The sequence below is a fragment of the Podarcis vaucheri genome (genome assembly GCF_965113315.1).
Source record: "Podarcis vaucheri genome assembly, chromosome: 12".
NCBI lineage: Eukaryota > Metazoa > Chordata > Lepidosauria > Squamata > Lacertidae > Podarcis > Podarcis vaucheri.
Genome location: NC_138750.1, coordinates 29,263,703 through 29,285,856, shown reverse-complemented (window position 1 = coordinate 29,285,856; position 22,154 = coordinate 29,263,703). Strand labels below are relative to the sequence as shown.

Here is a 22,154-nt window from a genome sequence, read left to right as displayed (position 1 = left end):
CTGCCACTCTTTAATATGCATCCAGATTTACCATCCATACAGAGTGTATGATACCGCACTACCTTTTCAAAAATAGCTCCAACCCTATTTCCACACCAAAATAATCCTGATTAGCTTATGAAGACTTTCCTGTACCTTTAAAAGCTGCATAGAAGGTAGACAAGTTTGCCACCCCTGAATTCTGCATCACTGTGATAAAAGTGGTGACACTGTGTCACAACTTTTACTGACACGCAACAGGGGCTTGCTTAGACTCATGAGCTAACAGACAAACATGGATATGGCAAAGTGGCTCTGGCCCACAATTTAATGCTTTGATTTAGAACTTGGTCAATATAAAAGTTTCCCCCCAAATGCTTACAGCATCTTTTTTTATCATTTATAACAACTCTCACACATTACGTAATTCAACACAATAGCTGTCCTGGGCTCACAAGCCACAGTACTGAAGCAATAAAGATAATTGAAATGGGATAGCTCAGTCAGCAGAGCATGAGACTCTTAATCTCAGGGTTGTGGGTTTGAGCCCCACATTGGGCTGCCCAGACAACAAGACCCCTTTCTTGGACTGCCATTCAGCTTCTGGAACATGGCTAATTCAGTCAGTTTGGAGTCCATTAAACAATTATATTTTGCTCCACAATATCGCCTCAAAGGCTTTACCCAAGAATGAATCTACAATAGGGTCATTCCCACCACATGTGATAATATGTGGCCCCAGTGGCGGGTTTCTTTTGCCATCTTCATGGTGGCTCTCTGGTATTAAGCAAGGCAGTGTAGCACCTAAGTATCCTCTTGTGCGTTCCCTAAGGGCTCCTCTCATCTTACGTAAGGATCTGTACATCTTGTCACATGGAAGGAAAATAAATTTGTTGGAGAAAATGAGAAATACTATATTTTGACATTAGACCTCTTGGTGGTGTTTTTCTATAATGCCTTGGACATTCCTGAAGTATATTAGCTCCAGTAATTCTTGCTGCTAGGTGGCACTGATTCCATTATATATAAAAAAAACTTTTCCAAATATACTCCTGATCCTTTAACCACTATCTGGAGAGCAGAAATGGTCTCCAAAGAACGCAGGAGCTGGTCATCCCTGAACATCTGTAGGAATTAACAACTTGGTGTAAGATAAACAGCTACACCCTCTGTGAAAGGTGCAAGATTGCTCCAGAAATGCCTGAGAGGCAAAAGGCCATTGCATCTAAGCAAAGCTGTTAAAAATCCCAGTGGATGTAGAAAGTGAGAGGCATGAGTCATAAGCACATGAGCTGGAGGGAGGGAAAGGAAAGCCAAAGACACAAAATCATGCATCTCTCCTTAATGCCATCACATGATGAGCCCTGGGGCCTTAATTTAATCAGAAGGGAGGAGGGCAGCAGGCAAACTTTATTCCCAGTTCTGTTCTGAAGAGGTTTGGAGAAACAGCAGGCTGATCCATCCAAGTTCTGTGCTTGTGAGTCCAGCTGTGCATTTCCAGTTATGAAGGGGGCCTGTCTCTTCTTCCTCCTTGGATACCTGCTTGCGGCTGAAGGAGTTCAATCTGCTGTGGCCACCAGACGTGAGTGCCTTGCTCCCCTTCTCTATGCTCCCTAGCACAGCAAAAATATTACTCGCAATAGCACTGTTCTTACATCTTTAAGAACAGGTTGATCTGTAGGAATAACAAGTGAAGCCCAGAGGTAAGTTGAAGCATCCAGATCAAGATGCTAGCCGCACAAGATCAAGGGTCAGGGTGAATGGGGGCACCACCCATTTGCAGAGATGGAGTTTTAGGAATGATGGTGATGCTTTCACCATCACTGGACCTGAGCTATACCCAGCTACTTGGGGGTATCAATGAGCTCAGGGTGGTTACTTCTGAGAGGGTAAGTATAGGACTGAACCATTGCATTCCATTTTCAAGATCACTTGGTCCAGATTAGAGTGGCTGGGGAAACCCAGCCAGATGGGCAAGGTATAAATAAATTTTAAAATGTTGTTTTTGTTGTTTTTAACCTCTATTAACTTTTAATCAATTACTCTGGGTAATGAGAATTTCCCCCCTCCTTTCCAATGCTTTCTTACAGGGGACAGGGGTTCTGATTCATACTTTTGAATTTGGAATACAGGAGGGGAATTAACTCTTCTGAATTAATTAACAAGGAGTGTGAAGTCTGCATGTGGCGTGAGCACGGTTTTATTTCTGAAACTGCACTCTCCAGACTTTGTCAAATGTTGCTGGACAGTTGGTTGCAGAGCTATACACTGCATACCAACTCCCTCTGCCTCTGTAGCAACAGAGATTGAGGGAGAGAACGCTTCTCTTGACTCCTCCATAGGATACGGTGGTGTTGCCAACTTTCTTTCCAGCAGGGCTCCTCACTCGTGATGTCCATTAGGGACTGATTGCATACTACATACTCATGCATGTAACCACTTTTTTTAGTCTTGCTGTAGTTTACAGAAGTGCGTGCTTGCATTTGCAGAATCATAAAATTGTAGAATTGGAAGGACCCTGAGGATCATCTGTCCCAGCCCCTGACAATGTAGGAATATGCAGCTGTCCCATATGGGGATCGATCCTGCAACCTTGGCATTATCAGCCCCATGCTTTAGCCAGCTGAGCTATCCAGGCACGCTGCTTAATGCCATCATTTCTAAGCAGCATATTATAAGGTTGCCAAAAGGGATACCACTTATATAAAGTCATGCCCCAGCAGCATTCTTCTGAAAAATGAAAAAAAGAAAGAAAGGGGGAGGATGTTAAAATGGCAGAGGGGTTGTACTGCTTTTCCCGCTCCAGTTTCTCCCCCCCCCCCATGTGTGAGAGTGCAGGCACACACTTTGAACTTGGAGTATGGAGGATCTCTTGGGGAGCAAATTTTGTATCTGTGAAATTGGAAGTGGGGAGAAAGCAGAGCAGCACCCTTTCTTGCCACTTCTGCTTTAAAACAATTGTTGAGGCATTGTTGGACATCTTAGTCCCTAACATGTCACTTGCCCCATAGGGACATGGATGAGTGGAAGAAAGATTTGAGCAAGCTCTGCACACAAAATACAGCAATAGTTAATATAGGAGCACGGGGACGATATGACTGCAAATTTCCTTCTCTGTCGACCCCACCTCTCATGTTCAGAGTTGATTTCATCGCTTGTCTGGCCCTGATAAGAGAGACTGGGGATTTATCAGCACTTTAGTGTTTTAATATGAAACCAGACGTGTGGAATGCAGGGCCTATAGGAACAAGATACAGCTTTGCATGGAGCAAGAGCAAACATCGTTTCCCTCTTTCTATGTGTGCTACACATGTGGAGCTCAGGGTATGGAGAAGGGCGCAGTGGTAGAGGATCTGCTTTGCATGCCGGTTCGATCCCAGGGATCTCAAGGCAGGGCTGAGAGAATCCCCTGTCTGAAACCCAGTCACTGTAGACAGTATGGAGGTAGATGAGCCTGCGGTCTGACTCAGTATAAAGCTGCTTTTCTGTTCTCAAAACCTAGGGTATTATTAAGTGTGCAATGTGAGCATATTGGGAAATCGACACGAGCTGGGTGCTCTGTGCCCTGCAGGTCTTATTGGTGCCAGTAACACCAATTCAGCTCTCTTCTGGGGCATACAGCAGCCATGGGGAAGGGGGAATCTCAACTTGGGACCATGACCAGGACAGAGTTCAATCCTCCCTCTGTCCACACCATGGACCCAGTCTGGGTTGATCTCTCCTGTGGTTGCTATTGATAAAAAAAAAAAACAACCCACTACATAGCCACATATGAAGCTTCCAGATACTGGATCAGACCATTGGCTCACCTAGTTTAGTGTTGTTTACATTGACTGGCAGCAGCTCTCTTGGGTTTCAGACTGGGTCCTATCCAGCCCTACCTGAAGATGCTGGGGATTGATCCTGGGACCTTCTGCATTCAAAGCAGATGCTCTCCAACTGAGCCACAGCCCTTTCCCCAAGGTGACCAGGAGGGGATTGTGAATGTGCATATGGGTTGTGCACACTGAATGCCACGCCTAGTTTGACCATCAGATGTGCAGGAGGAATGTGCTCAGAACTTCTGCAAAATCTGTATGCTCCTCCTGTGTCCTCTGAAACCCTGAACACCAAATGATTCCTATCTCTCTGAACCAGGGCTGTGTCGAGGGAGCACAAAGAGCTCTTAAGTTTGCTGTTTTCTCTCAAGAGGCAGCCCGTATGCTTGGAGCAGAGAGGCGAGTCCAGGAGGGCGAGAACAGTTCTCAGCCCAGCCTCAGTTCTAGGATTGTTTAGTTTGACGATCATGAGATCAATCAGACTTTCTTCCAGGAAAGAGCATAAAGGGCTGGGCTTATGAGCTGCAAGCTCAAGATCACTTGACACAGTTGGGGTGTCTGCTACCTCCCACTCTCCATCTTAAGACCCTTAGCCACATCTCTCTCTCTCTCCCCCTCTCTTGCCCACACACTGATATATACAACCATCTAGGCTGATGTCACATTCTAAAGAACTTGAAACCTTGTGTAGGACTTTTTAAAATGCTATTTTAAGGTTAGCCTACTAGAGCTTGACCTACTTTCTTTTCATGGCCCAACATGGCCGCCATGACTTCTTGTATGACACAGACTGTTCTCCAGTTATGGTTTCCACTAGGGGCTGCCACACAGGATGCCTGCCTGGGGTTCTGAGTCCTGGGCCTGGGGATCTTGTAAGGTGTAGGGGAGCACCACACCTCTGTCAATCATGAGCCAGGTGTGAGTTGGCACATTGCTGCCAATGAGATGTCAAAGCCAGGCTAGCTAAGTAAAAATATGATTATAAATGAATAAATAAATTCCCGACCATTCCAGTTGGGGAAGCGATTCTAATCCACATTAGTGATTGTGAATACAAAACCAAGTGGAATGGCGACTGCTCCAGGTGAAAATAATTTGGAGTTACACATTGCATAGAGTCAGAACTTGCAACTCTTTCTGAACTATTCACCGTAATGTTGGCTGTTTTGATGAACAAAGTCTCTCTTCATCTGGTAGCAATTTATTCTTGCTCTTTCATAACAAGGGGGGAAAACTGTCATAGGCATTCTTTCCTTGTTGTTGAGGCTGACACAAGTGTGATCACTGTACGAAGTGTCTAGAAGTTCGCTAGAAATGAGCACAATCTTTAAAGGAATTTTTCTACGGCATTCATCCACTAGGCCAGATGATGTGATTAACAATTTCATTTATAATAAGCGATATTTTTGTACCAGTAAAGTAAAAAATCCTATTATTTGACACATGCATTTTTCAAGGGGGGGGGAGTGGGTAATGAAGTCTCAGTCTCTGTGAAGTGGTGGTGGCGTTCAGACAGCCTTGAGCTAATTATTTGGTAAGTTATATGTGGAAACTCAGTGGGGAAAATGTAAGCACAAAATTCTGCACCCCCCACAAAAAGGCTTGCTTTTGGACTGCACTTAGGGAGGTATTTAATAAGACTAGCCCTACTCAGAGTTGACACATTGAAAGTAATAGACATGACTAACACAGGTTCATTGGGATGCAGGTGGCGCTGTGGGTTAAACCACAGAGCCTAGGACTTGCCAATAAGAAGGTTGGTGGTTCGAATCCCCGTGACGGGGTGAGCTCCCGTTGCTCAGTCCCTGCTCCTGCCAACCTAGCAGTTCGAAAGCATGTCAAAGCGCAAGTAGATAAATAGGTACCGCTCCGGCGGGAAGGTAAATGGCGTTTCCATGCGCTGTTCTGGTTTACCAGAAGTGGCTTAGTCATGCTGGCCACATGACCCGGAAGCTGTACGCCGGCTCCCTCGGCCAGTAAAGTGAGATGAGCACCACAACCCCAGAGTCGGTCACGACTGGACCTAATGGTCCCTTTACCTTTACTCTGAATAGGACATCATAGCATATAATCCTTAAGGACCAACATGAAGCAGAAACATTTTGTGAAGTCTCCACAAATAAATCAATGATGTGTGTCACCATCATTGATTTCAGGTGCTCATGTTTGTTTAAACCTTTATCACAGGGGAAGTTTTTTGGGCCTGGTGGGACAGATATTTATCTCCCCACCCCCACCCCATTGGCCAATTTTGGCAGCTGGGGGTCCCACCAACCTATCACAATCAATTAATTTGGTAGGGAATTTGTTTCTCCTTTGCATTCCTCACAGGAAAGGTACTGATGAAGCTGTTCCGTCCACAACTCCCCACACATCAGCTGATGAGTTTAGACTTCAATTCTGCTTTCTGCAGGGAGCTCCGCTATCAGCACATTCCCCAAACAGAAGGAACTGGCAAAGCAGCACCAACTCTACCCCTTGACCATTAGGTGATGTCACCCAATGACACCAGATAATTGACGGGTGGGCAAGGGGAAATGTCCTTGCAGGCCAAATGGGTGGGCCAAGATTGCCTCATATGCTAAAGGTGCCCCATTCCTGTTTTAAAAGAACCAAAGCATCACCAGGTCGTAAGAATTTCCCACATTTTGAGTTTAGCACCACATTGTATCAGAAGCTCTGGAAGTTAAAAACATCTACCAAAAGCTTTTACAATAATGGGAACTTTTTGAAACCTGAATGAAAATGCAAAGCAGTTGAGCGGAAGGCAGGAACATGCAGCAATCCCATCATATGATGCGCGATTATGATCTTCCGCAAGGTGTAGCCTTAGAAATGTCCTGGCTCCTGGCTCAGATTCTGCTTTTAACAAGTGTGTTCTTGCTCCACTGCAACACAATATTAAGGCAGGCTGTTGATTAATTAAGCCATCTCGAATAACATGACAGGTAAGTCATTCCTTAAAGACCTGTGGCAGGGATGTGAAAAGGATTTCTCAACTCTTTACCAGCCCTGCTCACACGAAGCAAGATTTATTTTTTGCACAGAAATGTCTGTTCCATCCCTCTTGTGCCTATGCACTACTCAGAGGGGCTTATGACAATTTAAAATGAAACCAAATCAGAGAGTATGCACTGGTACCCCTGCAAACTCACCACATTGTGATTGTGGCGCATGTAAACAATACATTGCAAGCAAAGTGTACAAGGAGAGTTTGTGGCATGGTATGAGAACCTGATGGCTCAGTTGGTTCAATCATGGTGCTGATAGTACCAAGGTTGCGGGTTCAGTCCCCGTATGGGACAGCTGCATATTTCTGTATTGCAGGGGGCTGGAGTAGAGGAACCTCAGGGTCCCTTCCAACTCTACAATTCTATGAATGTGAGCTGCTGTTGTGCTTCCTATGATTTCACTCATCGCAGTTATGTAAACATGGTCACGTGGCAAACATGCATTCTTTAAACTTCTAAATATAATTTTGTAATGTTCCTTCAAACATCCAGCTGCAATTGGTTTGCATGCAACTGTTACTCATTTACAATCCCCCAAAAACATTTGTAGAGTGTTCTTGAGAAAGCAAAGATGAGCATTGTAGAATGTTCATTCATTCCCCTCTGCATTTACAGAAGTCCTTTTTAGCCTTTGAACATACCACAGGCAAAGGAAAAACCTCAGAGAATTATAGCTTAGACATGTGCTTTCTTCGCAGTGTTTTGTTATGGGGTTTGCCTTGGCAGTTCAGTGTATGTCAAATAAGGCAAAGGGACTGTGCTAACGTTTTCTCCCTTGCTAACCCTTCGTTCTAGAATTTCGAGATGTGATGAGTCGAGGAAGGGCACCTTCTCACGCCAAGTTCCATAGGGGGCTAAGCAGCTGGTCCTCCGATCACAACAACTGGAATGACAAGCTTTACCCATATTGGGAAGAAGGAGATCCCAGATGGAAAGACTGCTGGAAAGGTAAAACATGAAAGATCAGTCTGGCTCAATGGGAGGAGATGCAGGGTCAGTATGTAATAAGGTTGATGACACATTGCAAATAGGAACAAGGTCAGAACGGTATTTTTGTTCTGCATTTAACATTTAAAATGGCTCTTATTTTTATGCCAACACTTAGGAATATAGGAAGCTGCCTCAGAACTTTGTGGGAGAGACTGAGCAAACTCTATCACTCCCATTTGAAATAAAAGTATAAATTGTTATACTATTGGTATTTGTGTTGTGTTGGACCTTCTTCGCCAACTGAGTTTGTTCAGCGACTGGGGTGATGGAATAAAAACTTGCCCACAATATCTCTGCTTACTTTATTTTTCAATAATAATCAAACAACTGCAAAACATCCCTTCTCACCACCATTCCTCAATAGCATTCCTTAACAGTATTCCTATAAAAGTAGACACAACACCACTTGATCAACTTACATACTGTACAGTTTTCAAATAATCAATTACCCTATCACATCGCTGCATTCGGTGCAGCAGGTAAACTCCCCCTGCTAATTAGTTAAATTGTTAAGATACCACAGGTGTGCTGAATTGTCAAGAGCTCACAGATGTGCTGCTATGCAGGTTATAATTACAAACACACCTCTGAGTAGCACCATTGACCACATCAATATTAAGAAAACCCAACAATTTGATGCCATGCAAAATATAAAAACAATACATACACATATACATGTTGTGTTTGCGGTTATTATTAGCAGACTGCATCTATATGTGGTGGTCATGTTCTATTATCCAGACATTTTGGATCCATTCAGAGACATTGGAGGTATTAGGAGAATAACGAGATATAAATGTTCCTTAGGTCTTTAAATAATGCTATTAGAAAAATAGTTATCTGAGCATATTGAAATCATATTGCTCAATAGTTTCAGACTAACACCTGCAAAATTGATTATTGCAAAAGACGCAATAAATGCAAGACACCTACATGCAGATAACAGATAAGTGGAGGATAGCAATTAACATAACAAAACAAACTGCAGTGCAACTGAATTCTAAACCTGTTATATTATGCTGCTTTATTTGAATATAAATTAATGCACTTAAATAACATTCTGAAAAAGGGGGGAGTCTGTTCCATGTTACAGTGTAGATCACCAATGAATAAGAAATGTTTTGGAAATATCCTGTGTAATGTACAGGGTTGCCTATGAGGATAAAATGGAGAGGGGGCACGGGGAGAAAACATTGCATGTTACTTTGAAATCCTATATGAAACGCGAGATATAACCGGAAGTGATAAACAAATGCATCTTGACTTCCTCAGGGGGAAGGGTTGTGGCCAGTCTGACCAGTGACAGTCCAGCTCTGGTGGGATCCAATGTGTCTTTTAATGTGATCCTCAAGTTTCCCAGATGTCAAAGAGAAGATAATGACAGCAATATAATATACGATCAACACTGCATCAACGGCAAGTAATGAAAGTACCTGCATATGCTAGGAGTGTGAATGGTTCTCAAGCTTTGCCCTGCGTCTTGTATCTGTACACTTTCAAAAATTATATTCTGTACAAAAAAAGTAAAGTGACAGAGCCTCTGTGGCTTGGTGGTGGTCCTGATGGGACTCAGAGAGATTTACAGACATTGCACTTTGACTCCAGTGGAATGGGAGACCCTGGTGATAAGCAGACATATTCCTGATGTACTAGGAAAGTTATTTACTTCTCCACCTTTTTCAATTTCTTACATGATACGCGGGATAGCTGACATGATATGTTTGCTGGGAGTGACTTGTGGGACACACAGCTCATAACAGATGAGATTTCCTTGGTTATAATTATGACGCTTCCTTGAAGTACTGTATTTACTTTACAAAAGTTTGATGGGAGTTTTGTGGCATTGCAAGCCACAAATCCAAGTTCATATAAATGCCAGGTCGCTGTTTTAGTCCATAGACAAGTGCAGTGCTGTCCTACGCATGTTTACTCAGAAATAAGGCCTGCTGTGTTCAGCTACACAGCAGCAGATAAAACGTTTTGTGTGTGTTTTAAGTGCAATATACAATGTGACACTAGGTGGCGGTGGTGAGCCTTATGGAAAATTCAATGTATTTTTTAAAACGCTTTTTAAAAAAAGCATTTTCAAAGCGGTTTTTATATGTGTCTAGATTCCACCTGAGTCTTTACTGACTTTCCTGGAAAGGTTTCCTTCTTTTCATTTTTCCTTTCCTTTGCTTCAAGGTTCTTCTGATTATGCAAATCTTCCCGACCTGTATGTTTACAACTGGACTCAGTGGATTGACGATTGTGACGGGCAGAATTGCTCTCATAACAGTAGTCACAATGTGTTTCCAGATGGCAGACCTTTCCCTCGCCACAAAGACTGGAGGAGGAGAAACTTCATCTATGTGTTTCACACTCTCGGTCAGTCCTAAAAACGCACCTTTAGCTTACTGTGTTATTACTAATAATTAGTAGTACTTGTTGCTACTAATAGTATTTGTTACTTCTAATAATAGTACTTGTTGCTACTAATAAAATCATAACAATAATTATTTAGTTTTAAAAAGAAGACACTTAAGATGCTTTATAAACTTCTTTACATATAAAGAAAGACTTATATGAGATAATGTGGTCCTCATGTGAGAGGACAGTCAGTTCAGACTACAGAAGCTGTTTTGTTGACTTTTCTGAATTTTGGAAGTCAGAGACCTTTTTTCAAATGCAGTCTCTCCTGAGTGGATTTACAGTTTATAGGAGAACGGCTCAATATGGCAGGCATTTAAACAACTCTGAGAAAGCAGGATATATACAATTATTATATGTGTTTGTAAATAGGAAGTGTTTTCATACTGTGCATTTTAATGGCCATAAGAGTTTCATATTTAAGGTGGGATTGCTGGCTTGAAATGCTCTTTCTGTTTTGATTTATTTTAACTTTTGATGTTTAGTTTTAAAACTTGTCCTTCATATTGTATATGCTGCATCGGGAAGATGTTTACATTTTGTAAGGTGATCTAGAAATCTATTAAATAATGATAAGAATAGGGTTGTTTTTTGTCTGGTGAGAGATAATAAAGTTATTTTCTAGCTCCCCCTGGTATGCCCTCTTATGCCTTCCATGATATGAGCAGTGATTGTGCAACAGAAAACAATGGGGAGGGATCCTAATTCAGTGGTGGAGCATCCGTTTTGCACCTATTGGTAGTCAGTGCCAGTATTGGTTTATTCAAGTTTGTATAGTCACTGTGAGACTGTCTTGGGCTTTTAAGCGCAAGTGGATAGAAAGTTGATCTTAGATGGAGGGAACCTGTGTCCAAATTCCTGCTCCGTCATGAACTTAAATGAGTGACCTTGGTTTAATCTCCATCTCTCCCCTATCTCATCCCAAAGAGCTGTGGAGGTAAAATGGCAAAACCACCACATACATTTCCCTGACCTCTGTGTAATAATGATTGGAACAAATGCAATCCCTTTTTAGAACTGTTTTCAGAAAGTTTTATTGATTTATTTACTAACTTGTGGGAAAGGATAAGTGTGTTTACCTACTCGAGTGAAATGGGTGCCTATGTTCAAAAGGAAAAAAAATTGCAAGCCTGACCAGTTCCACAGCGATAATCCTTTTTTTTCATATTTCCCCTTTTTCACAGGCCAGTATTATCAAACAACGGGAGGTTCTTCAGCTATGGTGTCCATCAACACAACAAATATCACACTTGGCAATCAAATTATGGAATTATCAGTTTATAGGCGAAATTATCGATCCTTTCAACCAGTAGCCACAGCAAATGTTGTTTATGTCGTAACAGGTAAGTGGGTAGGTTAAATAAATAATAACTTAGCAAACCTGAATGGTTTAAATAACATGGTACAATAGTGTTTTAATTGTATTGTGTGCATGTGAACTTTGTATACCACAACAAACATTGGTTTGTGCAAAGACATCTCCTAAATATGAGAGCTTCGTCAAATTTTGTTACCTCTATGGTTTTTCAGTTCCCAAAGATTACCTATCTTGAGTCCAGCCACAATCTCATCCTTTTGCTTGACTTCATTTTCTATGCAGATAAAATCCCTTTCTATGTGAACATGACTCAGAAAAATGATCGCAACGCCTCAGACTACATTTTCATCAAGGATATCCCTATTACATTTGATGTCCAGATTCACGATCCTAGCCACTACCTGAACCGCTCTGCTATTTCCTACCGCTGGAATTTTGGAGACGGCAGCGGCTTATTTGTTTCCAACAGTTCTGTTCAGATGCACACATATAAACTTCTGGGAAATTTCAGCCTTGACTTGTCTGTCCATGCTCTTATACCTGCCCCTTGTGGACCACCAACACCTCTTCCACCAACACCTCTTCCACCAGGTAAGAGGCCATGGCTCCAAGCTAAGTTGAAAGAAAACAAATGGGTTCATTATATGGAATAGTTAACCAGACAAATTTTCATGATCATAATGAGCATATTGATTAACAAAGAATTGTGGCATACTTACAGTGTTTCCCTTTCTTACAAGAGTGCTTGAAGGGAATAGTTGAAGTAGGCTATTAGCATTTCAGTGTCCTAGGACAAATGTTTTTAATATATAGTAAGAATACTGAAGTGGCTTCTTTCACTCTCCCTACATTATGCAGCACCAGAGCTACAAAAATAAAGTAAAATAAAATAAAATAAAATAAAATAATAATGATGGTATTGCTTTTGCTGCATTAATTTCTACATTTTCTCTCAGGAGCTCAAGGCAGTGCACGTGGTGCTTTTTATCCACACAAGAAACCCTTGAGCTAGATTAGTCTGAGAGTGAGAGTAAATGTCCCAAGATCAGCCAGTGACCTCTGTGGCTTAGTGGGGATTGGAACCTGGGACTCCCTAGTCCTAGACCAACACTCTAAACGCACTGGCTCTCTGTTTGTAAGTTTACAGACTTGTAAGTTTACAGGGGCTAGATGCAAGTGAAGAAAGAAGAGGAAGAGAGGGTGTATTCAAAACTAGGGACCAGCAAGAAATAAAGCTGGGGAAACATGTGAAGAAGTAAGACTTTCACGATTTTTTAAAGTATGGCAAGCTGGACCAAGAGAGATATTGGGGGAGGAATTATAAATAGAAGGTGTAATAAGATATGTAAAAGAATGGATTCATAAAGGCGAAGGACAAGAGGACAAATATTTAGTTATTTATTAAAAATGTATATTCTGCCCATCACATAAGGTCACAAGGTGGGTTACACAACATCAAGCAATGTACACAATAAATAGAATAATAAATGCATAATTAAATTAGCGTCACCATAGAGATTATGTTATACATACAAACCTTCTAGATAAGGCAAACTCTTTCTGTTCAGTAAACGGTATATACAAAAAAAACTCTGTCGGTCATCCAACTCCCAAGGTCAAAAAAACTAGGTGTAATAAGTGTTTTACTTGTCTTTGCTTAGTTGTGTGAAATACACAAATCCAGTTGATATCTGGCCATAACACGTCCGATTGGAATTTATGGGAGCTAAGCAAGAGTGCAAGACTTGCAGGTGTTCCAGATAAATTCTGTTTGTTATGCTCAAAATGTTTTGCTAAAAGTGCAAATACATTAACTCATTTCCCTTTCCGTTGTTTCAGTAACTACCCCGCTGCCTTCGAATGTAACTCCCAGCTTCAATAGTTTAGCAGAGGTGCCAACAGGACAGTCTCCTGTCGAAGGATGCCATATTGCTCGATCTGGACCTTATAAAGCATCTCTCTTCATTGCAGGTATGCATCTACATCCGTAAGGAAATAATGTGGTTTGATAGGTAATAAAGGGAATTCGTTTGAACTTGTGCATGTCATTAAAGTGGCTTTTCTGAAGCTGCTCTTGCTGGCTGGCTGCTGTTCCGTTTTGCTCAAGAGACAAATTTCGGAAGAGTACCAATACAGAATATCAATAGCTGGCAACTAGTGGCAGCTGGCGGGGCAGAAGGCCAGGAGGCCAACTGTAGATGGAGCCAGAGCCAAGGACAGGCAGAATCAACCCATTCTGGTTTTATCCCCATCCTCCTCCCTGCTGGAGGAGGAGCAACACTAAGACTAAGGAGGAGGAAGGTGTCAGCCAGCACAGCCAGGGAGGTGAGGTCTGGCTGAAGGCAGACTGAGGTGGGTGGGGCAGTGCCCCATTTGTCCTAATGGACTAGTCTCCACTGTTGACAAGATCAACTCTCTTATTTTTGCACGTCAGGTTCATAGCTGTCACTTTTCCCTTTGCTTGCGAGGAATCCTATTCGGAGTAAGGGAATTTCCCTTAAAAAGGGGGAAATGTTGACAGCTATGGTCAGGTTGCATGCAGCAGACATTGTGGGTTGGATCCAAAAATTCCCTTCTGTGAACTGAAGGAGGCCTCTTCTAACAGGAGGACCTGAGGAAGATTCCTTCTGCCCAACAACAAATCCCATTCGCAGGGGGAATCTTTGAATTCAACTCAATGAAGTAATGCCTTTTGACCTTTTACTAAACATACTCGCCTGTAAATGTTTTCTCTTGGTTAGGAGATGGTCTGTGAAGTCTCCCCACCTTTCTTGGGTGTCCCCTATACACACCCGCTGCTCCAACATCTCTGCAATGCTATTGTCTCATTTTGTGACGTTGCTGCAGCTGTTCCTCATCACCTCTCTGGCTGTGTAGTTTTCTCAGGCTAGGAAGTCCTTCTTCCAATGATATTGTTGACAGCCCATTGGTTTCAACAGGACTTACATCTAATTTAGGAGTGCTTAAGGCTGCAAGCTTAAGCTACCATTCCAAACAGATGGCTATAAAAATCCTGTAGAAGAGATCAGCCGGGAAATATATTAAAGCAGTTGTAAATTCTCGGCACCCATTTTTCAGAATAACTTACTATGCAATATCTAGCGTAGAAAATTCTAATGTGGTTTACCTGTGCAGATTTCTGGTTTTCTGCAAATCAAAGGGATTGCAGGTGGGGAAAGGTTCAGGAGTACTCTGGAAATAGTTACAAGCCTAGCTGGGGAAGAAATTAATGTATGGAGGAACTAGTGGGTGTGCGAAGGGGAGCGGCAGAAACTGAGGATAGATCTGCCCAAAACACTGGAACAAATAGTCTGTGACCCCAAGTGGAGCACTTTGCAGCCTGATTTCCCACAGTTTATTGGATTATCCTTGTATGGTAAGCCTGAATTCACAAGGGGAAAGCATCTAGACTGGTGTTGTGAGGGTAGTACCATGTGGACTATGCAAATAAAATGGGAACACAAACAGTTGCAAGCACACAATAAATTCTGGGGTGGACCATCCCAAAGTGTCTGGAGTACTGAGGTGCCTTAAAAATGTTAATTTCAAGAACAGAAGGAATCTAATACAATGGTCAAAACAAAATAAGTTGCAATGCATTTCCACACTCTTTTGAGTTGTATATCCATTATCCATTGTATATCCATTATGACAAAATGTAGGTGAGCTCCATTTGCAGGCAGCCTTCGGATCCAATTAAGATCATTCTAAAACAATTCATTCTCTACATTTCCAAATGGAATTTTTTATTTTTGCTGTCAAAGTTCTTGTCTCAGAAATTCTGACATTTTGCCAATTTGTTTCTTTGGCCAGAGGGGATCCTTGGGGTCAATATTATCCAAATGACAAGTGTCCAGGTGGCCACTACTCAGGTTGAAAACTCCATGGTTGATTTTGTGGTAACCTGTCAAGGGAGGTAAGTGCTTTCATTAATTCTGATAACTCTGCTTCTTGTAAAACTTAGACCATGAAGTGCTACAGACATTTAAGTTGTTCCGTTGCAGCAGCGCTCATCTTAGCTCACTGAACTTCTTGCTGAGAAAGTGGTATTGCTGAGGATGGTTCACGGAGCAGAAGTTCTGGGTCTTTTGTGATAGTCACCAGATCTCTGGCCTCTTTCCCCCTGTGCTTATAAGGCAGTGTTGGTGAGACCCACTCATGTCTCCCAGAGGCATATATAGGGATAAATTATTATGTGCAAATTTTATACAGATTTGTTTCAGGAGCCCATGCTCCAAGTTCTTAAAGCAGCTAACAGTGTCCCTGCTCATATAAAAACATTGCATCAGGATTTATAAAAAGTCTGGTTCACCAAGGTTTGTGAATTGTTAAATATTACAGAAGACCTTTATTTTCTGTTCACCTTTGCTGAATAATGCTGCTAGTTTTTACTCCTGAGTTTTGATAGCCTTTGGGTGTTGCTTTCATTTGGTTTCTGATTTTTGTACTTTACTGCTTTTTATTGTGTTGTGTTGGTTTTAAATATATATTTTAAGATAAATCCATCTGAACATAGCTTTCACAGAAAAGCAGAACAGAAATGTGATAAACGTGTTGACTTCTGCAAAATGAAAACTGATGAAAAGTCAATAATTTCATCCATCTTTCTTTCTTTCCGCGCCCTAGTCTTCCTACAGATGCCTGCACAATAATTGCTGACCCCACCTGCCAGGTGTTACAGAGCGAGGCATGTGACCCTGTTGACATAGATGAGTGCCTACTGACCATAAGGCGGACCTTTAACGAATCCGGAACCTATTGTGTGAACATTACACTGGGCGATGCAGCGAGCCTGGCTCTCACAAGTACTTTGATATCCATCAATGGAGGTGAGTCGTGGCTGAACATCTGCATTCATTTGCAGTCAGCACCTTGTGGCTCATGAAGTGTGGTGGAGTTGTCTCCCATAGCTGCTGGTTGTCAGGACAGGATGGAGGCAGGCAGTGGCAAGGTCAGGACTGTGCAGTTGCATTGACAAGAGTGCAGGATTGGTGTCACATGCAGGGCCGGCCCTAACATTAGTCAGGTGGCTGCCTCACCCAACTAACTGTGGATGCCCTGAAAGATCAGGAAATGCCTTGTTATTTAATGTATTATTATTGTAACTAAATAACCAAGGAGAGAGAGGTGCTTCAGCCTCAGTGGTCAAAATAACTTGGCTGGGTAAAGGTAAAGGAGCCCTGGGCAGTTAAGTCCAGTCAAAGGCAACTATGGGGTGTGGCGCTCATCTCACTTCAGGCTGAGGGAGCTGGCGTTGGTCCACAGACAGCTTTCCGGGTCATGTGGCCAGCATGACGAAACTGCTTCTGGCGCCACGGGACACCGTGATGAGTGCCAGAGCGCACGGAAATGCTGTTTACATTCCTGATGCAGTGGTACCTATTTATCTACTCGTGTTGGTATGCTTTTGAACTGCTAGGTTGGCAGGAGCTGGGACAGAGCAATGGGAGCTCACCCCGTTGTGCAGATTCAAATTGCCGACTTTCTGATCGGCAAGCCCAAGAGGCTCAGTGGTTTAGACCACAGCGCCACCTGCTCCCTACAACTCGGCTGAACTAAGCTACTGTGACTTGGAGGGGGTCACAAAATTATTTGGGCAGCTCTGGAATAAGACAGGCACCATTTCTCCATTCCAACAAAGAATGTGTGCTGTGTCTACAGCAGTTCCCATCAGCTGCAATGATGTCCAATGTCAGTGGTAGCATCAGGCACATGTAGACTGTGGAGATATTTTATGCCGTAAGGCAGTCTTTGTCAAGGTGGTGCCTTCCAGATGTTTTGAACTACAAATCCCCTCAGCCCCTGCCAGCACCATCATGCTGGCTAGGCTGATGGTAGTTGTAGCCCAAAACATCTGCATGCCACTAGGTTAGCGAAGGCTGCTATAAGAGTACTGACCTCCAAGTTGAGGAGTGTGAACTAACATTATGGCCTTTAACTTTGTCATTCAAGCTGCAGGGTCATTTTCAAGGACAGCAGAAGGAGTTCTGCTCGCTTGCGGTTTCTTGGTGGTGTTTGTTGCCGTCGCGACTTTTTTCCTTTACAAGTAAGTTGCTTGGCCCAGACCTTAAAAACGGTGCCTGTTTATTTTACGATCTCCAACGCTCTCACCATTTTTAATGTTCACAAGGAACATTGACAATACAGATTGACCAGTTATATGATCTGAGGAGAAACCAGTGTTACCTTGGAAGGAGATTCCTGCAAGAGTACTGATTTCATTTTGTCTTATCTATGTATAAATTATATCCTGCTGTAAAGCCAATATTGGATCCCCTGGCAACTTGCATTTAAAATGCATAAAGGTACCATATATTAGGGATACATTGTGGTGTGGGCAACACTCTCTTCTTGACCTTGGAAGCTGAGGTCCACTTTCTGGTGGCATTGTGGTATTTGTCGGCACCTGGGGTGTGTGTGTATGTGTGCACAGTGCAGAGGGTGAACAGAACCTGCCGTGCCAGCAATGCTGCCAGGTGGGCACGCTGGGTGGGGGCAGAGCACGGAGGGTTCACAGAGCCTGCTTCATGGCCCAGCCCTTGCTACTGGAGCCGCACAATGCCACCTGCCCCCTATGCTAGGGGGAGCCCTGTTGGCCAACGTGGCCCTTGATGGATGAATCCCTCTGACACTTTTAGAAGACATCTGAAGGCAGCCCTGTTTAGGGAAGCTTTTAATGTTTGATGTATCACAGTATTTTAATATTCTTTTGGAAGCCGCCCAGAGTGGCTGGGGAAGCCCAGCCAGATGGGCGGGGTATAAATAAGAATTATTATTATTATTATTATTATTATTATTATTATTATTATTATTAGACACTGGCTGGAAGGCCATTCAGCAAGGGGGCCTGGGATCTGGTGGTGAGGCCAGGCTAGTCTCCAGGGCCCAGAGACTCCTGGCAGCGTGCAGGGTGGGACGGTGACCCCTGCATGCGGACGTCTGGTTCGTGCCCCCCAAAAATTGTGTGCCTTTGGTTCATGGATTGTTTTGAGAAGTGTGCATTAGCAAAATGAATCCCTCCTACACCCCTTGTCCTAATCTGATGCTCTATCCACTGCAGCACATTGGATCACTTAAAAAAGGGGGGTTACAGAACAACAACACCAAATATAATTTTTCTCCTTCATGGTTTAGCCTCTGGAAAGTATTTGCAGAGTAGGTTGTTGTTGCGTGAGAAGCACACCACAAGTCTTTCTAAGCATTAAATAGATTGTTTTACACACACACATTGACCAGTTTTTTTCCCTGGCAAGAAGCTCTTGCACATGCCATAGAATTTTTCAAAATACTGACCTGGGCAGCAACATTTTGCACAGGAGAATAAAGTGGCTTGTTTTGTTTGTTCTCATCCCAGCCACAGTACTGGCATAGCAATGCACCATGAAGGGAATACTTTTCAGTAAATTAATTTTGAAAATTCCTTCCAGGAGATATAAAGAATACAAGCCTATTGAAAGAAAAACTGGAGACGAGGCCAGTAACGAAGGACTGAGTGTTTATTTCAACAATGTCAAGGCTGTCCTCTTCCCGGCAAACAATGAGAAACATCCTCTGCTGAAAAATAAGCCAGGAATTGTTTAAGTCTTCAGTATAATCACTTATATTTGTATGCATTTGGGGATTTGCATTGAACTGTCATTCAATGGAATAATACCTAAGTGTTAAAATCAGGATTTATGTGGTAAGCTTGCAGTACAATAGAATGGCTGGTGTTGTGTTGACTTGTCTTAGAAGGTTAAAATGGCATCTCATGGAGAAATTGATCATACATTTTGCTTGCTTATGTTCTTGGATCTGCTACGGTATATTAGCTAATAAATCATTTAAGGTTGATACGGTTTCCTAGACTAGTTACTCCTCCTGAGTATTGCTAAGTGTCTTCTTGGCCGAAAGATTTTCTCCAAATAATTTAAGCTTAGGCTGAACTCCTAGCAAGTCAAGTCCCACCAAACTTGAGGGAGCTTGCTTTGGGGTAAACATGCAGAGGATCATGCTGTTAAATTGGAATTTCCCTAGTTCCCTAATGAGTGATAATGTGGCTGCTTTGAAAATTATAATAGGTACCTAAGAAATGATCAGCATGTAGCATCACTTACCCCAATTGCTTCAGATGCATAGTAGTCATACCCAATATACTCTCCACCAGATGAGCAACTTGCAGTTACATGACTGCTCTTGGTTCTGTTTCCTCTGCCTACTATATTCCTTATACTTGAGATACATGAGAGCAGGATCTACATTCTGCACCCAAAGGAGCAGCAGGCAATGTGCACTGAAATATCCATGGCTCTGCTCCCTTGGGATGTGTTTGTGTGGGACTGTTTTTTGAGTAGCCTACATGCTCCTAAGTCTTCAGGCCTCACTAGTCCCCACTTCTCTGCTCAGCAGAATATGCCATGTGATATTGACATGGAGTGATTCTACACAGCTCTATGGTGTGTTTTTTTTTACTAGACAGCTTTCCTGAACACCTGTGGTTTCATGGCAAAGCACTTAGCGGGAAGTGTGAGAAGTTCTCTTAGAACTCAACTACTGGGATGAAGGGAGCACACAAAGGTTGTTGAAGGATTGGGGAACTTCGGGATAGAAAGAAGGGGGAAAGCCTTTTCTTTATTCCTTTGTCTGCTTCCCCCTTTCTCTGTAAATCATTGAGATGGGACAGGGAGGAAGAAAGGAGGACCAAAAATATGAGTCCTTTCCCCCTTCCCTTTCCCATCTCACAATTTTTCCAGGTGTTAAAAACATGGCACTAGCACCCAAAGTTGGAGGCAATCACTTTGCACTGCCTCACAGCACCTGTTCCCAACAAGTTTAATCTTTGCAGTGGTGTTTATGATATAGGCAAGGTAGTGTCCTCTTTGATAGCAATGTTTCCCCTGCAGGAATAGGCACAGTGAGCTCTAGATGCAAAGAAGCACAGCTCTCCTGTAACTTTAATAACGGTGTAGTTATCATGGCACTGTGGATGTTATGTGATCTTAAGAGTATAGTCATGCAGGCAATTTAAGTTTAACAATGGTGAATTAATGTTTTCATCCCACACAACTGCTGTTTTGCAGCACATGACTGGTATGCCACCACACTGGTGTAAACATTTTTTACTAGTAGGTGCAGCATAGTGGCCAGAGACTGAGCTGTGAATCTGGAAGACCCTAGTTTGCACCATCTCTTTTGCAATGAACTCATAAAGTAGCTTGAAGCAATATAGTGGCTTACAAGGTTGTTGTTCAAAATGCAGCTATATAACGCATGCTAAATGCTTTTGAAGACTTGAAAGCACACTATAGAAGTGTTAAGTATTACTGCTCCTAAATTACTAATGGCACGGAACTGGAATGCTGGACGAATGTTTACCTGAATGTTGTTCAATAAATCTGCAGTATTGCAAAGGACAGTTTAGCTATGTAAAGTCTGCATGAGCCAATGCTGGTTCTAAACAGAGGTAGACCCACTGAAATTAAAATGTCACATACAGTGCACTCCTATATATGTCTGCTCAGATCAGAAGTCCCACTTAGTTAAATGGGACATACTCCCTGGTAAGTGTGCAGTCTTAATATAGTATGATGGGTCTATAAGCTTTACAGGATAAGTGTATTTTAAAGGTTTGGAAGTATGAATTAGTATTATCAACTTTTATTTTTCTATCTTGTAGAAGTGCACATACTTTTATACAAAAGGCTAGGAAGAGGAGGAAGTGTAAATGATTATAGTTTTAATGCCATGGAAGAAATTGTATGTTGAATGTGTCTTGCCTTACACTGAAACATCACTATTTCAGTCTGAGACAAGAAATAATAAGAATGATTTGCCCCACTTATTGCAACTCTGTTAAGTTGGAGTAGAAAGCTACACTATTATAGTTTGGGTTCTGTCCTTTATAACCTACCATTTCCTGGCATGACTTAGAAATGTAGAATTTTTGATATTTTAGTCTATGGAGATCCTTGCAAAATCTTACAGGTTCCTTGCGAAGAGAAAAAGTATGTTTTCTGTCTTTTCCTCTTGCAACTCTCAATAAAGGTATTGATTTTATCTAATATATTGTTCTGATTTTATTAAAGTCCTTTGCTATATTTTCCAAGACCAAAATGCTCTATATCAATCCCTGTCTGAAGACAATCTGCTTTTGTGACTTCTTTTGCTCCCCCCCCCACTCCTGAATGGGTAAGAAGTAATATACATATCAAAGGACTTCTATTCTTTACATAAGGCCTCTTCATGTGCTGCAAATGCAGGAATCTTTTGCCCAATGTGGGGCTCGAATTCACAACCCTGAGATTAAGAGTCCTATGCTCTACCAACTGAGATATGTTGGTATCAGGTGCCATAAGTCCTGCTCCAGCCTTTTTGTCACTTGACTCCCCCCCCCCCTTAACATAAGGTACCATGCTCAGGGACGGGGGTGGGGCTGTGAGTTAAACCACAGAGCCTAGGACTTGCCGATCAGAAGGTCAGCGGTTCGAATCCCCGCAACGGGGTGAGCTCCCATTGTTTGGTCCCTGCTCCTGCCCACCTAGCAGTTCGAAACCACATCAAGTGCAAGTAGATAAATAGGTACCGCTCCAGGGAGAAGGTAAACGGCTTTTCGGTGCACTGCTCTGGTTCGCCAGAAGCGGCTTAGTCATG

At 42.5% G+C, this 22,154-nt stretch overlaps 1 protein-coding gene across 1 annotated transcript; it reads left to right on the top strand.

Annotated features, from left to right (window-relative positions):
* The first annotated feature begins 1,362 nt into the window (after positions 1-1,362).
* Positions 1,363-21,565, top strand: GPNMB (glycoprotein nmb). Its single transcript, XM_082193940.1, has 11 exons — positions 1,363-1,561; positions 7,604-7,756; positions 9,071-9,214; positions 9,983-10,165; positions 11,392-11,550; positions 11,808-12,116; positions 13,365-13,496; positions 15,339-15,441; positions 16,152-16,354; positions 17,478-17,571; positions 18,953-21,565. The coding sequence occupies exons 1-11, from the start codon at positions 1,483-1,485 to the stop codon at positions 19,104-19,106; spliced, it is 1,713 nt and encodes a 570-aa protein (XP_082050066.1). The 5' UTR covers positions 1,363-1,482; the 3' UTR covers positions 19,107-21,565.
* The last annotated feature ends 589 nt before the right edge of the window (positions 21,566-22,154 follow it).